The 20,299-nt window shown below is 45.9% G+C and overlaps 1 protein-coding gene across 1 annotated transcript; it reads right to left on the reverse strand.

Moving 5' to 3' along the window:
* Nucleotides 1–1,508: 1,508 nt before the first annotated feature.
* LOC142660263 (uncharacterized) lies at nt 1,509–12,378 on the reverse strand. Its single transcript, XM_075836853.1, has 4 exons — nt 11,573–12,378; nt 5,396–5,552; nt 3,876–4,076; nt 1,509–2,174 (listed from the first exon to the last, which is right to left on the reverse strand). The coding sequence occupies exons 1-4, from the start codon at nt 12,245–12,247 to the stop codon at nt 1,624–1,626; spliced, it is 1,584 nt and encodes a 527-aa protein (XP_075692968.1). The 5' UTR covers nt 12,248–12,378; the 3' UTR covers nt 1,509–1,623.
* Between the last annotated feature and the right edge of the window lie 7,921 nt (nt 12,379–20,299).

Below are 20,299 nucleotides of genomic sequence, written 5' to 3' on the forward strand. Positions count from 1 at the left end.
GTACTGCCAGGGTCCGTTCCATTGAGAGCGGGGGGCCCCGAGGACAGGCCAGCGTGGTGGTCCTGTGTGCACTGGTGGGGTGGGGGTCCCCCGGAAAATGTCCGGCATTCCCTGACTCTGCTGGCGCTGTTGCCTGCCGCTGCAAGGGTGGTAGAAATGGCGCCTCATGCACCCTGCCCATCGGCGTCGAGCTAGGGACCCCACGTCCGGGTGCTGGCTGGGGCTGGAGATGGGGAAATCGCCTCTGCCGGGGCCGGTGGGGTTGGCCCTGAGAATTCCGTCCCACACTGACCTTGTGCTGCAGACAACATCTCTCCTCCAGGGGCTCGGGAGCGGTCGACAGTCTGTAGCCGGCCGGAGGGGGAGGGAGGGAGGGAGGCGGGGTGTGCCCACGCGGCGACTGATTCTGGATGCGGCCTACAGGAGGAGACGATGAGGACCGCTGTGGAGTGCCATCCAGAGTGGACCAGAGAAACCGGCCGATGGAGGGGGGTGTCCGGGTGGTTCTTGCAGTGTTTCCCCCTGGTCATGCTGAGTCGGGAGACTGGTGAGTAAGCCCTGACGGGCAATTTTCAGCGGGGTGAGTCCGGAGCTACAGACACACGCATCGTCACACCGCCATGCCTAAGCCACGCCCCCTATCTTTGTAATTATATATACACATACGTGAAGGGTTATGATTTGGACAATTTTATGATATTCACTTCGTGGCTGTTCCAGCACGACTGGGGAATAGTGCACAAAGGCAAGGTCTATAAAGACATTGTTTTGTGTAGAGTTGTCTGTGCAGAGCCCTGACCTCCGCACCATCAAAAAGCTTTGGGATAAATTGGAACAGCAACCTGTGAGCCAGACCTACAATATCACTGCCTGACATCACAAATGCTCTTTAGGCTAAATAGGCACAAATTTCCACAGAAACTTATTTTTGCAGTCAGTATGAAAGCTACTTGTTTTGGTTCAGTTAGTACTACTGTCCCGTCATCCAACCCCCCCCATCAGCATACTAGTCATAATGAACATTGAGTTCTGTAGTGTGGCCTGTCGCACAGATATCTAACAGCCATTGTATGACATTTTCCAATTATTTTTACACAAACAGGACACAAGTAATGAAGGCAGTGCATACATTATGAGAATCAATAGACAGATCAAGTCAGACCCCCACCAATCAGGAAGTTATGGCAAGTCCTGGGAACATCACTTCTAGTACTGGGAAAGCCCCTGAAGAAGTACAAGGCAGAAGTATGCCGATGCACAGCAAAAATACAACTCCCATAAAATATATTTGGCATGTTAAGTTAACATTTCAAGTACGCCATGACCAGATATCCAGTCATCCTCCAGATCTCAATAATTTATCTTTCATGCAAATGATTATGGTTTGGTACATGTTATACACCATCAAAAAGGAAGCTTTTAAAAGACGCTAGCTGAAAGGAAAAAATAAATTTATTATGCAAATGGAGAAAGAAAAGAAAAAAAATGAAAATAAACCAAAACACAGCATTAACATTTCTATCATTATACCTTGTTTAGAGTATAGACTATTTATATAAGATATTTACATAGATAATGACAAAACAATTTAACGGTCCTGTGTGGTCCACTCTGGAACTAGAACTACCATGCTTTGTTCAGCCCCCTCTGGCTTCTCTTGAATGGGTTAACGGACAGCAAATCACGGAATGATTTTGCACGTGTGAACTGACCTTCTGCCAACGATGGACTACGCAGGGCATCTCGTGAACTTTTGCCACATTGTTCTAGGTTTAACTCGGAGGCTGCAATCCTAGAGTCCTTTTTAAGCATTACACGACTAAGAAATCGTCCCCAAGAACCAGTGGAGTGTTTGCGGACATCCCCCAGACTACTAGATAGCGAAGAAACTTGAGGTGAGGAGGGGCAGCTGACAGGACTAACAGAAGGAAAGGGCGGAGCTGGACGTCTGGGAGTTGGTGGGCCAAAGTCTGGGCGCACAGTAGACACTCCTGGCTTGCAGCGATATTTAAGGGCCATCTTGAAAATATATCGTTCAGCTTTTCGACGCTGATGAATTGCACAGAGTGGGGGGGTGACAGAGAACAGATATTCAGAAGGAGCCACATCATAACCTTGTGTTAGATCAAATCGAGAATTAGAAGCAGATTGTAAAAGATAGCCATCTAGAGCGCCTATGGAAAGAAAATACCAATATGCTTTACAAATGAAGTGAACAGATATGCAGTGTATACTAAAATAGTTTTCCATAGAAAACTTTAAAGAGAATCTGTCACCAGATTAAAAGTGCTCTATCTCCTACAAAATCTGATCGCCGCTGTAATGTAGAGAACAGTGGTTTTTATTTTGAAAAACGATAATATTTGACCAAGTTCTAAACAATTTTATACTTATTCTACTTAGTTTCTTAATAGACAACTGGACGTGTTTTTTACTTTAGACCAAGTGGGCGTTCTACAGAGGAGTGTATGATGCTGACCAATCAGCGTCATACACTTCTCATTGTTCCAGTGTGATTGTGCAGTGAAAGAAGCTCGGCTGGAACAATGAGAAGAGTATGGCGCTGATTGGTCAGCCTCATACACTCCTCTGTACAACGCCCAGTTGGTAAAAAGTAAAAAAACACGCCCAGTTGTCTATTAAGAAATGAATTAGAATATAAAATTGTTTATAACTTGGTCAAAAATTATCGTTTTTCAAAATAAAAAAACACTGTTCTCTACATTACAGCACCGATCACATTATGTAGGAGATGGGGCACTTATAAACGACTGACAGAGCCTCTTTAAGGCCTCCTGCACACGGCCGTGCTCGTAATCAAAGGCCACGATTGCGTGCACGGCCGGCGACAGCCGCCCGGATTTTCGGGCCGTGCTCCCATACAAAGTATGGGAACAAGGCCCGTAAAAAGCAAAAAATAGGACATGTTCTATCTTTTTCAGTACACTTCTACGGCACAGACACCTATCCGTAGCGATACGGAAAGGTGTCCGAGGCCAATAGAACGGAATGGGTCCGTGATTGCGGAGATTTTTTTACGGTCGCGTGCATGGGGCCTCATTTTTTTTTTTTATATATATATATATATATATATATATATATATATATATATATAAATACATACAAGGCCTCTGTCGTACTGAGGCCTTATTCATACGGGCGTTGCGCATCTCGGACGTGAAAAACGTCTTTCTCATGTCCGAGGTGCTCTGCAGGATGCAATATCACGCATCCCCCATAGACTAGTCTATGGGGGATGCATGAAACGTGAAAAAAAAAATAGGACAAGTCCTATTTTCTCACAGGCCCGTCACACTGTCCGTTGAAACAACAGCCGCGTGAACGGCCACATTGAATTACATAGGTCCGACTGACGGCCGTTGTTTTGACGGCTATCACATGGACATATGACACGTTCGTGTGAATAAGGCCTAAATGTACTATGTGCACTGTGTTCCCCGGCACTGAAAATGACAAGATCTAGCAGCCAGTGTACATGTTCTGAAGTAGTATGAAGTAGAAAAATGACTTATAACATGTCAATTCACATGACATTAGTCTGTTTTTGGAATTGCTAGGGTCCAAGTGTCCATACCGATCCTATATGCCAACAGTAAATACACAGTGACTGCATACGTGTGGTCATTCTAAACGAAAGTGTGTGGGAGTTGATCTTATTTGTGGTTTCCATTTATTTTAATGGAGGAGGAACACGCATGCACAGCCAGTTACCATTTATGTTCAGCAGAGGCCTATTCTCGTGATCATAAGAGGTCCAATCCAGATCTGGCTGGTGCTTTACTCAAAGCGCACAAAACAACGCACAGACTACAAACCTGGGCTAAAGGGGCTTGTTATATACAAGAATACATTACCTGCCGACACTGGCCTCTTGGTTTGTGCTATTCCACTTTGCAGCTCCTTTCTTCTTTCCAGAGTACAATCTATAGACCTGGGTCTCATGACAGAGCTTCTATGTGGGGACATCAAGGAGATAGAAGTGTGACATGAGATGTCACTACAGAGGGAAGAACAGGATGATGACGTGGAGTCCAGGTCACTTGTCTCATAGAAGCCTGCAGGACAGATGGCACAATAAGTTCATACATGCTAAATAATCATTAATAAAGCACAAGTGATTAGAGGAGGACTAGATCACAGGCTAAAGGTTTTAACAAAACTATTGGTTCTAAAGCATAAGGCCTCATTCACACGGCAGGGTTTCCCGGCCGGGTGCCGGCCGTTCATAAATCGGCCGGCACCCGGCTGCATTAGGAATAATAGACCCCTAATGGGGCTATTCACACGACCGATTTTTTGACGGCCGGGAAAACCGGTCGCCAAAAAATAGGACATGCTCTATCTTCGCCCGGGTACCCGGCCACCCGGCTCCCATAGAAGTCTATGGGGCCGGGTAATACACGGCCATCACCGGGATGTGTCCCGAGTGATGGCCGGGTTTTCCGGAGCTTGCGCTCTATCTCCTCCTCCTCACAGCGCAGAGTGCATGTGAGGAGGAGGAGTTGATGCCATTCGGACGAATGGCATCGCTGTACACTGTGTGGCAGGGCCGGAGTGTACAGCAGGTGGAAGGGAGGGCTGCGCTGGCTCCCTTCCCCTGCTTGAAAAGCACCCTGGCCCGGCGACAGCTTCGATGGCGCCGCTAGCAGCTGCAGCTGCTGCTACTACTGTAGCGACGCCACTATAGCAGAGCGGGGAGGTATCTCCCCGCTCTGCTATGTGCTAGCCGCACTTTAGCTCCTTGAAGGAGCGGAATCCCTGTGTTTTCGGGGATTCCGCTCCTGGACAAAGCGCTTGATGTCTCTGTCCATATCTGGGCAGTGACATCAGGGGAAACTCCTGAAGCGGAATCCCCGAACACATGGGGATTCCCCTTCAGGAGTTGCCGCTGATGTCACTGTCCGGATCTGCCCGGCCCGGCACGGATGCAAAACTTAATGCAAACCGGCCGGGCAAAATGGCCGATTTTACCGGCCGACACTCGGGCTCGGGAACGACCCGGTCGTGTGAATCCCGCCTAACTATACCAAATACCTAACCCCGCTATTTGTTAAAGAGTAACTCCACTCTAAAACAAATGTAATTATTCCTGAGATTTGCTGTGTAAACAGTTTTTAAAGCCCCCTCATTCAAAAAAATAACAGATCACTGAGGGCTCCTCTTGCATTGTACCATCGATAAAACCAGCTAATAAGGACCGTGGAAGAATCCTCCAAAACAGGCTGCAAAGTGGTCTTTTTTTTTTTGTGTCTTGAAAGTGCATTTTCCAGAGAAAGCTTCCATGGCAATCATGAATACTGATCCAAGGGAGTTTTTATTGCACATTGTTCTCTTCCCGTTACCTAAACCTCTGACAATTTACAATAGTAAGTACCTGAGCTGTGTGCGGACATACAGTTTCCAGTCATCCTCCTTGTAAACAGAAGATCACTCGTAATTCCAGAACTTCCCAATCTGAGTCGAGGTGCCAAAGATCCAGATCCAATTCTGATGAATGATGCGGTTTCAGTGGGGAATGCTGAAAGTTGCGACTGGATAAAAGAGGACATTGGTAAGGGAGACATAAAATCAATAACATTGTATTTACATTACTCAAAGTGTGCAAAAGAAGTTATCCAAAAAGATTCAAGAGTAATTTCTGCAAAACTGAAGTAAGGTTATTAACAGCACAGACTTATTATAGACCGCAAACCTAGTCCAACAGAAAACACAACAGTTACCCTATCATAAAAAAAAAAAACGAATATATAATGATACTACTTTACTATTAAAGGTTATTGGATGGACTGTGAGATGCAAAAATATGAAAAATCTTTGCATGACTTGGGACAGACTAATAACTATAATCTGCAGCTCTGTGGATTATGTTGAAACGAATGTTGGTCTTTGAAAAAATTAAATCATTAAAAGTAGTGTCCATTATATTCAACACATTGAGACTAGGGCATGCAAGACATACTTTGGCCACTGGGTGGCACTGCTTAAGCAAAATGCTGAAATGAAAGCCACTTCGCAAAAAATACAAACATTATTTCAGGACCATTGCAAAGACTAAGGCCTCATGCACACGACCGTATTTTTTCCCACCCGTAAATACTGGCGTAAATACGGGTCCGGTGTCACACGTATTCCACCCGTTTTGCACCAGTATTTACGAACCCGTGCTCGTAAATATGGGTCCGGTGTCACACGTATTCCACCCGTATTTACGAGCACGTTTTTGGCGGCAAAATAGCACTGCACTAATCGGCAGCCCCTTCTCTCTATCAGTGCAGGATAGAGAGAAGGGACAGCCTTTTCTGTAATAAAAGTTAAAGAAATTCCTACTTACCCGGCCGTTGTCTTGGTGACGCGTCCCTCTCTTCACATCCAGCCCGACATCCCTGGATGACGCGGCAGTCCATGTGACCGCTGCAGCCTGTGATTGACCTGTGATTGGCTGCAGCGGTCACATGGCCTGAAACGTCACCCAGGACGTCGGGCCGGATGTCGAGAGGGACGCGTCACCAAGGCAACGGGCGGGAGACCGGACTGGAGGAAGCAGGAAGTTGTCGGTAAGTATGAACGTCTTTTATTTTTATTTTTTACAGGTTTATACTGATCGGTAGTCACTGTCCAGGGTGCTGAAACAGTTACTGCCGATCAGTTAACTCTTTCAGCTCCCTGGACAGTGACTATTTACTGACGTCGCTTAGCAACGCTGCCGTAATGACGGGTGCACACATGTAGCCACCCGTTATTACGAGAGCTCCATAGACTTCTATGGACTGTCCGTGCCGTTATTACGGCCTGAAATAGGACATGTTCTATCTTTTTCAACGGCACGGGCACCTTCCCGTGAGAAAACGGGAAGGCACCCGTCGCCAATAGAAGTCTATGAGCCCGTTATTACGGGTCGTGATTACGACCCGTAATAACGGGAGTTTTTACGGTCGTGTGCATGAGGCCTAAGGCCCCATTCAAACGAACGTGTTTTTTGCGACCGCAATTCCCCCGAAAATCCACGGGGGAATTGCGGCCCCATTCATTTCTATGGGGCCATGCACACGACCGTAGTTTTTACGGTCCGTGCATGGCCCGGGAGCCCGCACCGCAGAAAGAACGGACCTGTCTTATTACGGCCGTGTTCTGCGGTCCGGGCTCATTGAAAATAATGGCCGCGGCCATGTGCATTGCCCGTGATTTGCGGGCGGCTCGCGGCTGACAGTCCGCAGCCGGCCGACCCAAAAATCACGGCCGTGCAAATGGCTACGGTCGTGTGCAAGAGGCCTAAGGCCAAGGCTAGACTAGGACGTTAGTTGTGCGATCTTAGGCAGAGTTTGGATGCAACTTCCAGTCAATAAAGTAACACTACTTTACTTTTCCCTCATTGGATTGGATAATACGAACAGCAAAATGCTACATCCATAAAACTTCAGCCATGACTCAAAGCATGAAAGTTATACAAGTTACTAATGTACTTTGGAGTTTTAATTCCACACCATTTCCAATATCTCTGCTTGCTGACAATGAACAGATACTGGTTTACATCCAGAGGGTGAAAAAGAGACCCAATACATCTCAGATTGAAGTTTGCTACAACTGTACTCAGTCTGAACTCCGTAATTTGCCTAGACTCCAGCAGGATACATTTTACTGTGCAAACAAGTGTGAGCCAAGCCAACGGTTTTCCTACCAAAAGCATTGATGTCATATAGATTAGCTAAGCCATCATCAACATGTGATTGGTGGGGGTTCCACCACTGGAACCCCCTTCAACTCCTAGATCAAAAAGATCAGATGAAAGGGATTTAAAATACTGCATTGTCCTGCCTATTTATTATATTCCCACCACTAAAAGTAACGATTCCAACAACAGCGCGGGGGGGGGGGGGGGACATATGAAAAAGAATGAACATTATTACTAATCTATGCGTAGTTTATAAGGGAATGAACAAATTCCATAGAAACAGATGTGTAACAATTTTCCTCTGCTTGATAGACCTGGACTAACTATTATTGGGAATGAACACATTTCAAATAAACAGGTGCCACTGGATCCGTGAACTTAGTTTTGGTATGATAGTGGGGTTGATATAAAAACGCTGGGGTCGTGGGTTTGAAAGCTAAACAAGGGCAACATCTCAATGGAGCATGTATGATTTTCCTTCAAGTACTCCAGAACATACGGATAGTTAAATGGCTTTCTGCGAAACTCGCCCTACTGAGTGTGTGCCTGTGAAAGGGAAATTAGGCTGTAATCACACGGACGTTCAGGAAATCCAGTTCATCATTTTCCAAGAATGGGAATGGATTCCAGCATACCTGACAAGAGAAACATTTTGAAATAAAAAGTCTAATTTTCCATTCTCCTCTCTGAAGACCCATTGCCAGCGGTATTCCCAATCCGTGGAATGCATTCCCAGGGTGACTGATGGGAAGAGAACTCTGTACCTGGGATGTTTTTAGTGGATTATGAAAGCTCTTACTGTCAAGGCACTAAAAGTCAGAGTGGCATACCCTGTATTCCTCGTTGAGGGCATTTATCGAGAGGATTAAAAAAAAAAAAAAAAAAAATATTTTGCGACTAGGCGTTGCATTTTGCGCCAAATTCACTAAAGTGTCACAAAATGTATAGTAATTTGGCGCATCTTGTAAAAAGGGCAAACAGAAACTGATTTTCCAGTCAGTTTTCTGGAGAGGGCACCAGGAATCCATAAAAGTTGAGCCTCTCTCACCAATTATTTTTTTTGGAGGGGAGAAAAATTAAACTGCAGGAGTTAAATAACCTGCAGCTTGGAGCGCTACAGGATGGCTGGGTGCAACGGCAAAGTGTCCAGGGAGGAGGAGGGGGATCCCTGGGATGTCACCATCTTTCCCTGGCAGCGTAAATGGGTGTACAAAGATAGAAAATAAAAAGCCATACCCAACAATCCCTCACCGCTCCCGTCCGACACAGCCTGGTACCCCGCTAATCTCTACTACCGGCTGCAGCAGTGACATCCTGCCACAGGGACATGTGACCGCTGCAGCCAGTGACTAGCGGGTCACCGCTGCAGCCACATGTCCCTGTGTCGGTGTGTCACCGCTGCAGCTGGTAGCAGAGACAGACAGGGCGATCTGTGTGTATGTTTTGTTTTGTTTTTTAATTATTCTTGCATTCTTAAATTATTATAAAAAAACTATTTTGAGTCTCTGAGACAACTGTGGGCAGGGGTGGGGGCTGAAGGGGAACCTGGACGCCTGAGTTACCTAGTTTATAGTTTCTTATCTGTGGCGTCTGGGTAATTTCTCTTACCTCTAGGTCAATTTACACCACCTCTGTGGTGGAGTCAAGTTGAACCAAAAATTGCGACTTACACATGTTTTTAATTTGCGACTACATGCCGAGCTAACGCACTCCAGCCAAGCAGACTTTGGTAGACAAAACTGAAAGGCGGCGAAGATGGCGCAAAAGTGAAAGATGCAAAGGATTCATAAATCTGTCTTCAGACTGTTTAAAGTGAAAAACGCTGCACATTAGGCTTGAAAAGCTGTGCAAAAAGGATTCAAAATGGCCACCATTGTGTTAACCCCTTAACGCATTATCACGTAACTGTACGTGATAAGCATTAAAGAGAAGTATGGAGCTGGCTCACGGGCGACGGCTGTGTAATATAGCCATCACCTCAGTGCAATGGGCGGAATCAAAGAAGATCACTTTGAACCCGTCCGTTTAACCTCTTAGGCCGGGTTCCCACGGGTCGCATACATTGCGTAAAAACTGTGCAGCGTATCCGACCTCTAACCCACAGCACCTTCTGTCCGAAAAGGTTTGACTGAATTTCCGCTGTGGGAAGCAGCGCTTGGGGGGAAAAAAAAAAAAAAAAAAAAAAAAAAATCGATACGCCATGTGATTGGCTACAGCAGTCACACAGAATGAAAAGTCATCCCAGGAGGCCGGACTGCAGGAAGGAGCGTGTTCTGGGCAAGCAGGGTATTTATTTTTCCAGAGCTGCGATCGCAACACTGGCTCTCTGTTGCGTGTTTTTCCATCCCCATTAATTTAAATTGGGAAAACCCGCTACAGAAAAACAAAAAAGCAGCATAAATTTACATACTGTTGAATTAAATTCTGCACCGCAGGTCAATTTTTTTACATTTACGCTGCGGTTTTCTTCCCGCAGCGTGGACATGAGATTTTCTAAATCTCATCCACCTTGCCGCAACTGCAAATGCTGCGGAATTTCCGCACACAATTCCGTTGCGGGAATTTTGCAGCGTTTACGCTATTTGGAACCCAGCCTTAAATGGCGCTGTCAATCGCAGCATGAGAAGTTCGAAAAAAGGGGGGACAGACTGCTCCCAGTCTCCCCCACCCCCCCTACGATCGCGGGTGGCCGATGGTCATGTTAAAAAAAACGTTTTCCAACAACGTAAAAAGATAAAACGTTAACATACTTGGTATCACGTCCGTAAAAGTCAGAACTATTACAATATAATATTTACCAGAAATCGCTGTTTTGTCACGTCGTCTCAAAAAAAAATAAAGCGATCAAAAAGTCTTATGTAGCCCAAGATGGTACCAGTAAAAAACTACAGCTTGTCCCACAAAAAGTAAGCCGTCATACCGCTCAAATCTACGGAAAAATATAAGTTACGGCTCTCAGAATATGGCGACGCAAAACTAAATTTTATCTTTAACAATCAGTTTCCTCCTCGTAAAAATAAAAATATTTAAATTTGGTATCGCTGTAATCGTATTGACCCGAAGAATAAAGTGAACATGTAATTCTTACATGGTAAACGCCGTAAAAACAAAACTCCAAAAAAGAAATAACGGAGGGATCGCTGTTTTTTTTTTTTTACCATTCCAGTTTCCCCACTACATTATATGGTACAATAAATGGTGTCACGAAAATCTACAACTCGTCCCGTAAAAAACAAGTCCTCATACGGCTATATAGACGAAAAAACTAAAGATAAATAAAAATAAAAAAGTTATGGCTTTTGGAATGTGGGGAGGAAAAAAAAAAAATAGAGAAAATCCGAAAAATGGCCGTGGAGGGAAGGGGGGTAATGAACATGGCACAACTACACTGCAACAGGTTTCCATCCTAAATTCAGAAGCTAGCGGCCATGATTGCAAGCGGAAAAATGTTAGTATTTAATTGTAAACAGCGGTTTGCAAAAAAAAAAAAAAACACGCACCACATAAAACAACCGGTGCAATTGCATTGCTGAATATGCCGGAATATAGTTCTGGAAAGCCATAGTAGTCAATGATTGTTACCACCACCTTTTACCCCGCAGTGATGGGAAGACTTTGTCCTGTAATTAGGTAAAGTCCCTAAACGCACCTTCCACAAACACACACCTCTTACTCAAATAGACAGATACAAGAACATAGAATGGATCTGATTGTGACCTTGCTAAAAGTGCATTCAAGGATAAAGACATTTCCTGTGTATTTATGCTACTGTGTGGCATAAATAGAGTGCAAGCTCACGGGCCACAACGGATTACAATTAGAAGATGTCTATACTACAAATAAGAAGTGGCTTCATCATACCTGGACTAGAAGTGGACTCACCTCTCCGTCTTCGCTTTGTTCCACTGACTTAACCCAATTATGTGCAGTCCGGTCTAGTTCTTGACCATCATTCCTGGTCCAGATGGAGGACTGGGGAAGCCAGGGTTGGTTGTTGGGGACCATGTCAGCTGCTGCTTGGTTCTGTCTCCTTGAAGGTCCTGGATGGTCCATGGAGTTTTCCTGGGTCTGTTCTAGGATGGTGTTTGCAGGCCTATGTGACTCCATACATTGAGCTGGCTTTCTTGGAAGATGAACTTTGACCCGAGATCCTTCTACCAGGTCACTCATGAGATCTTCTGGTTTGAAGCAGTTTGGTTCGGAGTTGTGGCCTTGTTCTAGGTCCACTGGAGGAGTCATCTCTAGTTTACTAACCCTCAGTCTGAGCAGAACCTCCTCCTGGATCTGCCCCAACTCTAGACGTGTAGGTCTTGGCTGATCCACGTCCAGGTTCTTCCTTTTACCACAAGTCATACTTTCGTCTGCGACCCTTCTTCTTTGCCATTTGGCCCGTTCCCCCTCCTCGGAGCTTTGATACACTGGCAGGACTCCTCTGACCCTCTCCTCTGCTTCTAGTCTCATCAGATGAAGTTCCTTCAGACTTGCTGTTGTCACTTCCATCCATCTGTTCATCCGATCTGACCGGTTCCAAGTATGGGACGGAGCCTGTGCCCTCATGGTGAAGCCAAACACACCTGGGTGGATTGAAGTCAGTTCGGATAATTCTGTTTATAAAGCCTTAGCCATGTATCCAAGAACAGTAGACTGCAGCCTGACCCTGAAGAGCAGAGCATGGATTACCATGGAGCAGAGCTTGTACTAGACCCCGGTAGCCGAGCAGCCAATCAGCGCTTAGGTGTAATTGGATCCTGGATGTCAGAGCCTGAACAATCACTTTCCGGATGCCAGCACTCGGACAATGAGAGGGGATTGCAGATTTGCAACCGGCACTGCTCCTTGTGCTCTTATCAGCGACACGGAGTATAACACCGGGCAGCAATAATCCCTTACAGTGATTTCCCCGCCCAGAATATCGCAGCCGCAATCCCTGCGCCTCAGACTGCTCCTGCCTTTGTCCACACGCAACTCTGGCGCCGGGGATTTAAACTCAGTGACGTCAGAGCGGGCGGGAACCTGAAGTCTCACCTCATGCATGAGGCAAACTTTACTTATGAACATTCGTGTGTCGATAGATATAATGTATTTATTTTTACATATCAGTTTCCACCTGGTAACGTTTGGGGGCTGTTTGTTTCTTTTTGTTTCTTTTTTTTTTTTTTTTTTTTTAAATGCCACATGTGAACTGAACCTTTTCTCACTCAAAAAGTCTGAGAGAAAAAAAAATCATGGTGTACTACTACTAGTGGAGAATATGGTGCCTCATTGAGGCAGTCAGTACACATTTAGGAACCATAGTGACTACTTGTGGCACTGTACAGGCTCCATGCATGTGGGGAAAAAAAACAATGCCTCACATTTACTAATAATGACATTTTATGGCAGTCAGTTAAGATTAGTTGGCAAAATTTGCTCCTCATTTATTAGAAGATGCATGCTAAGGCCCCCTGCACACAACCGTGCCTGTAATCATTGTCCGCAATTACGGGGACGGTTAAAATATGGGAGCACGGTCCGTAAAAGGCAAAAATTAAAACATCCCCTATCTTTTGCGGTGCCTTTCTCCGGCACGGACACCTTCACGTGCGTGTATATATACGGGAAGATGTCCATTGGAAATAGAAGTGAATGGCATACTTGCCAACAGTCCAGAATTTGCCGGGACTGTCCCGAATTTACTGTCCCGGCAGCTGTTACATTCAATTGTATCTGCTTCCTCAGGATGTCATGGGCTTTCCTAGAGAAGGAGTCCCAGAGCAGAGACTATAGTAGTGCTCTGCTCCGAGACTCCTGCTCTGGGGAAGCCCCTTACATCACTGTCCATATATGGACAGTATGTCAGGAGCAGAGTGCAAGAAGCGGATCTGCCCTGGGATTGCGGCTGGGGAAGCTCCTGACAACACTGTCCATATATGGACAGTCCCAGGCAGAGTGCTAGACTGCTTCGGGACTCCGGCTGGGGAAGCCCCTGGCATCACTGTTCATGTATAGACAAAAAAAGAAATGGAGACAGCACTACCGAATTTTCAAAGTGAAGATCCTTTTATTCCACGGTGCAACGTTTCAGCTCAACACGAGCCTTTCTCAAGCATGAGGCTCGTGTTGAGCTGAAACGTTGCACCGTGGAATAAAAGGATCTTCACTTTGAAAATTCGGTAGTGCTGTCTCCATTTCTTTTTTTGTCTTGACTGAGGGGTCACCTCGGACTGTGACCCAGGAGACGTGCACCCTCTTGAAAAATTTATCCTGTGCTGCTGATCTATACCTAACTGTTCATGTATAAATGTAAGGAGAAAGGGGCAGCACTCCAAGGTTCAAAAAATAGAACGTTTATTCACCCATCAGTGAAAAAGGTGCAACGTTTCAGCTGCTCAATGCAGCCTTTGTCAAGCAGCTGAAATGGCATTGAGCAGCTGAAACGTTGCACCTTTTTCACTGATGGGTGAATAAACTTTCTATTTTTTTGAACCTTGGAGTGCTGCCTCTTTCTCCTTACATTTGTATACCATTGGGGATTTACAAGTCGGATCCCTGGAGGCTTGCACCCTTATGCCCTGGAAGTTTTTGTTCTACTGTGCTGCCCATACACCTTCTCTTGGACACTGTTCATATATAGACAGTGATGTCAGGAGCAGAGCTGGAGTCCCAGGCAGAGTGCTAGTAGCGCTCTCCTCTGGGACTTCGGCTCTAGGGTTTCCCCTGACATCACTGTCCATATATGGACAGTGATGTCAGGAGAAGAGCTGGAGTCCGAGGCAGAGCACTAGTAGCGCTCTGTCCGGGCCACTCCTGCTCTGGGGTTGCCCCTGACATCACATTTGGTCCAGGAGGATCCCCTGATGTCACTGACTATGGACAGTGACGTTAGGGGCTCCTCCAGCAGAGGAATCCCCTGCCAAAACGTGGCATCTACAGGGGGACTTTGTGGCATCATCTACAGGGGGGCTGTGTGGCATCGAGTACAAGGGGCTGTATGGCATCATCTACAGGGAGGCTGTGTGGCATCAAGTACAGGAGGACTGTGTGGTATCATCTACAGGGAAGCTGTGTGGCTCTACCTACAGGGGGGCTGTGTGGCACTATCTACATGGGTCTGTGTGGCACTATCTACAAGGGGCTGTGTGGCACTATCTACAAGGGGCTGTGTGGCACTATCTACAAGGGGCTGTGTGGCACTATCTACAAGGGGACTGTGTGGCACTATCTACAAGGGGGCTGTGTGGTACTATCTACAAGGGGGCTGTGTGGTACTATCTACAAGGGGGCTGTGTGACACTATTTACCATGGGGCTCTGTGACACTATCTACAGGGGGCTCTGTGGCACTATCTACAGGGGGGCTGTGTGGCACTATCAACAGGGGGCTGTGTGGCACTATCTACAGAGGGCACTGTGCTATTATCTACAGGAGGGCCATGTGGCACTATCATGGGGCACTGGAATTATCTACAGGAAGCAGTGCGGGGCGATAACTACAAGGAGCAGTGTGTGGCAATATCTACAGGGAGCAGTGTGTGGCAATATCTACAGGAGGGCCATGTGGCATTATCTACAGGGAGCAGTGCGCGGCACTAGCTACTGGGGGCAGTGTAGAGCACGATCTATAATGGGCACTGAGTGTGGCACTATCTACGCCAAACTAGTGCAGACATTTTTGTTTGTTTATTTGTATGCAGAAATTCTGGAAAGCCATGCCCCATCAGATAAACCATGCCCCCATAAGACACACCCATCAAAGACGCCATACCCTAAGGGTATGTGCACACACACTAATTACGTCCGTAATTGACGGACGTATTTCGGCCGCAAGTCCCGGACCGAACTCAGTGCAGGGAGCCGGGCTCCTAGCATCATAGTTATGTTCGATGCTAGGAGTTCCTGCCTCGCTGCAAGACAACTGTCCCGTACTGTAATCATGTTTTCAGTACGGGACAGTAGTTCCACGGAGAGGCAGGGACTCCTAGCATCGTACAAAACTATGATGCTAGGAGCCCGGCTCCCTGCACTGAGTTCGGTCCACTACTTGCGGCCGAAATACGTCCGTAAATTACGGACGTAATTAGTGTGTGTGCACATACCCTAAGTGTCCCTGGAAAAAAAATTCAAGTGTTGGCAACTATAGAATGGGTCTGTAATTACGGATGAATTCTACGGTCGTGTTCATGGGGCCTAAAACTACGTCTCCTGGGTGAGCTGTCACACTTTTTTTTGCACTTGTTCTGATGCAAACATAAAAAAAAACTGGTGTAAACATATTGATAAATTTGGTTAACAGTATGTTCAAATATGTTGTAGCAAGGTTAACAAAAAAACTGCACAAACTTTCAAAGCAAGAAAATAAATGTTCACACTGGCTTTTTTTGCCATTCTGTAAGGGAATCTTGTTTTTTGCTGTCAAAAATACTGAAACCAAGATGGAAACCTAGGGATCCCATTTTAAGTCACCGAGGTCCATCTACATTTACTGGGGTCCGTTTTCAAATGGAAATGGAAGCCATGACACTAGTGTGAACAGAGTCTCATCTTTATTTCCGTTTTGTGTGATTGTTGTGCAGTTCTCCACATTGTCACCTGCGTGTAGCCTAATGTACACATGACTGTGTATATTTATATGTATAAATATATATGTGTGTGTGTGTGTGTGTGTGTGTGTGTGTGTGTGTGTGTGTGTGTGTGTGTGTGTGTGTGTGTGTGTTTATATGTTTGTATATATATGTGTGTGTGTTTGTTTTCACAGTTTCAAAACATTGTTCAGTGTAATGCATCTTCTGTGGATTGGAATGAGGCCTGCCCTATATACAGGCCTGCCCTATAAAAAAAAAAAAAAATGCTGTAAATAGATCACTCTGTGTGTAATGAATCTATCTAATATAGGAGTTTCACTTTTTGAATTGAATTACTTAAATAAATTAACTTTTTGATGATATTCTAATTCATTGAGAAGGACCCTGTACACTATCTACTTCTGTCTGCTGCACAGAAGCAAAAAGCAGTGCCCAAGGCTATAGACTTGTGTGAGCTCTTTATCATGCACAGAGCTGGAGCACAAAACCAGGCCTGAGACAAAGGCAGCAGCAGTTCAGACAGGTCATCATACTACCTGCTATACCACAAGTCTGCGGCTCTTGTTTAATAATAATATATTATTGTGTAATCTCTCTGATGTACACCCATATCAACCTGGAATAAATAACGCTAAATTTACACCAAGCTCAGTGTCTATGTTCGGCGGCAGAGTTTCAAACAGTCCCACCAAATATGAATTAGGGGGGATTCACACGAGCGTGTATTCGGTCCGTGCGGGCCGCGTGGTTTTCACGCGGCACGCATGGACCAATACAAGTCTATGGGGCAGTACAGACAGTCCGTGCTTTTTGCGCAGCGTTTGTCTGCTGCGCAAAAAGCGCGACAGGTTCAATAACTCTGCGTATTTCGCGCATCACGCACCCATTGAAGTCAATGGGTGCGTGAAAATCACGCGCACCACACGGAAGCACTTCCGTGGGACGAGCGTGATTCGCGCAACAGCAGTGAAAAGGATGAATGAAAACCGAAAAGCACCACGTGCTTTTCTGTTTCCGAACATCCAAACGGAGTGTCTTTGCGATGAGCGAAGCCGGACAAGCGTACCGAACTTCACCGGGTTCGGCCAAACTCGTTTTGGCCGATCCCGGCAAAAAAATTATCGGTACGCGACGTCAGGAGATAGTCACTGTCCATGGTGCTGAAAGAGTTAAACTGTTTCAGCACCATGGACAGTGACTTGCGATCCCAAAATACATTAACCTGTAAAAAAAAAACGAAGTTCTAACTTACCGATTACTCCTGTCTCCTTCCTGCAGTCCGACCTCCCGGGATGACACTTCAGTTCAAGTGACAGCTCCAGCCAATCACAGGCCAAGCACAGGCTGCAGCCAATCACAGGCTGCAGCGGTCACTTGGACTGCTGCGTCATCCAGGGAGGTGGGGCCCGATGTCAAGAGAGGCGCGTCACCAAGGACGCGTCACCAAGGACGCGTCACCAAGGCAACGGCCGGGAAGTTCTCGGTAAGTACGAACTTTATCTTTTTTTTTTACAGGTTTTTCGCTGTTGTGTTCGGCATTCACTGTCGAGGGTGCTGAAAGATTTAGCTCTTTCAGCACCTTGGACAGTGACGGGCGTTGACAAGCCTCATCTCTATGATGCCGGCTGCGCGAAAATCACGCAGCCGCGCATCAGACACGCATGACACACGCAGCTGTCAAATGGTTTTTGCGCTCGCAAAACGCTGCGTTGTTTGCGCGCGCAAAAACGCAACGTTCGTGTGAATCTCCCCTTAAAGACTAAGGGTATGTTTACACTGAGTGTTTTCAGCTGTTTTTCGGGCCGTAAACGTCCCGAAAAACGGCTGAAAAATCCGAAGCAGAATGCCTACAAACATCTGCCCATTGATTTCAGTGGGAAATACGGCGTTCTGTTCCGACGGGGAGTTTTTTTATACCTCATTTTCCCAAAACGGCGCGTAAAAAGACACCCGCGAAAAAGAAGCGCATGTCACTTTTTGGGGGCCTTGTCGAGCCGTTTTTAATTGACTCTATTGAAAAACGGCTCCAAAAACGGCCGTAAAAAAACGACGCAAAAAACACAAGTTGCTCAAAAAACTTCTGAAATTATCACCTCTCCTGACATTTCTATTTTAGCAAATAATTTTTTCCCCAAATAATAAAAGTTCTGGAGCATTATTTCTTAGAACTCTGCTTTATGCCATTTCTCTGTTATTACTCCTGAATATTTATTCATAAATTGGCAACTGGGTGTTGTGTCACCATTCCCCTTGTCAAAGGGGTGTGTCCTTACACAGTCTCAGTATGTCAGTCCCGATTGGACAATTTGTTCACATTTTTCGCAGCGTTTCTTGCCCGCGGCCATAGGTTTCAATGGTGACGGTTTCCGTTGTTTTGACGGAATCAATAGTCGACTACTGGATCCATCACCATTGAAATCAATGGTGATGCAAATGGAAACCTGTGGTTTCCGTTTGTTTCAGTTAGGATTCCATTCATGGGTTCCCCTAAGGTAGCGCTCCAACATAACCCATGAACGGAGTCCCGACGCAGATGTGAACGCATCCTAAGCCATCGTTATAAGTTATCTCAGCCAAATTATCTGAACCTCTATGGACAGGTATAAATAGCATGAGCAGTGTTTTTTTTTTGTTTTTTTTTTAAATATCCATGTATTCAACTATGATAAATGTTCTTGATTTATCTTGACTTAATATGCCAACAAAATCGTTCATAGTATGCAAAATAGTTTTTACGATGTAAAAGCCGATGGTGTAAGAAAATTGTAATGTGTAACTGTACCTAACGTCACTATATAAATGTGTATTTCATAAATTGCAACGTGTGGTGAGACAAATTTTTTTATGTCTAAAGACAGAATGGAGGCACATGGAGGCCGTGTTGATCCATAATATAGTATCTGATGGAGCATGGTTTTTGTTTTGTTTTGCCTATTAGATTCATATGTAATCAAGCAGAAAAAAACGTCTGTATGCCTCTGTATAAAATCAGCAAAAAATGTAGGTACAATAGAGCCCCCTAGACTTCTATGAGTGCAGGATTATGCAGTCATCATACAGTTAAATGCATGAGCGCTTACAGACATTTTATCCTGTACCCAGTGGTGGAACTACCATTATAGCTGCGGGACCAGTGGCATGAGGGGGCCTATGTCACCCGGTCCAGCACATAACATTCATGTGACAGGCCGGGCAGAATAGGCCCCCTCATGCCCAGTGGCGTCGCAAGCAGCGGGCATCCGGGCCCCCGGGCACATGTCACATTCAATTTTATCTGGGTCCTTAGGACGCAGATACAATTAAATACTATGGCGGAGCAGGGAGATACTCCCTGCTCTGCCGATCACTAGACTACAGGCCACGTTTGGCCAGCAGCCTATAAGACGCTGGGGACAGGATCCCTGCGAAGGTCGGCGCGATGACGTCACTGGATCATACCGGCTTATGTAAGAGTCGCATCTTAGCGTCTCATAGGCTACTGAGGAGGCTGTGGAGCAGCTCCTTTCATCGTGGGAACAGGGCTAGGTAAGTACAATTTTTTTTATTTGTTTGGGGGCACTATAAATACGGGGGGCTGTGTGGCACTATCTACAAGGTTTGACTTTGTGGCACTATTTACAAGTGGAGCTGTGTGGCACTATTTGCAAAGGGAGCTGTGTGGCACTATCTACACAGGGAGGTTCTGTGGCACGATCTCTGGGGGGGCGGGGGGGGGGCCAGTCAAAAGTTTTCTATGGGGCCCAGTCTTTCCTAGTTACGCTCTTGCCTTTACCCTTCAAGATTTTGAAGGCACTTAGTGCCAAACTAGTCTTCAGCAACCCAGTGTATCTAACAGGTGACCTGCAGAAAAAAAACCTTCATGAATGCATCCAGCATTAACCTACATTAGGATGATGCGTGTGTATGTACAATGACACTTAGGATGGATTCACACGAGCACATTACGTACTTATGTACGATGCTAGGAGTCCCTGCCTCTCCGTGGAACTACTGTCTCGTACTGAAAACATGATTACAGTACGGGACAGTTGTCCGGCAGCGAGGCAGGG

This window comes from Rhinoderma darwinii, chromosome 9 (assembly GCF_050947455.1).
Source record: "Rhinoderma darwinii isolate aRhiDar2 chromosome 9, aRhiDar2.hap1, whole genome shotgun sequence".
NCBI lineage: Eukaryota > Metazoa > Chordata > Amphibia > Anura > Rhinodermatidae > Rhinoderma > Rhinoderma darwinii.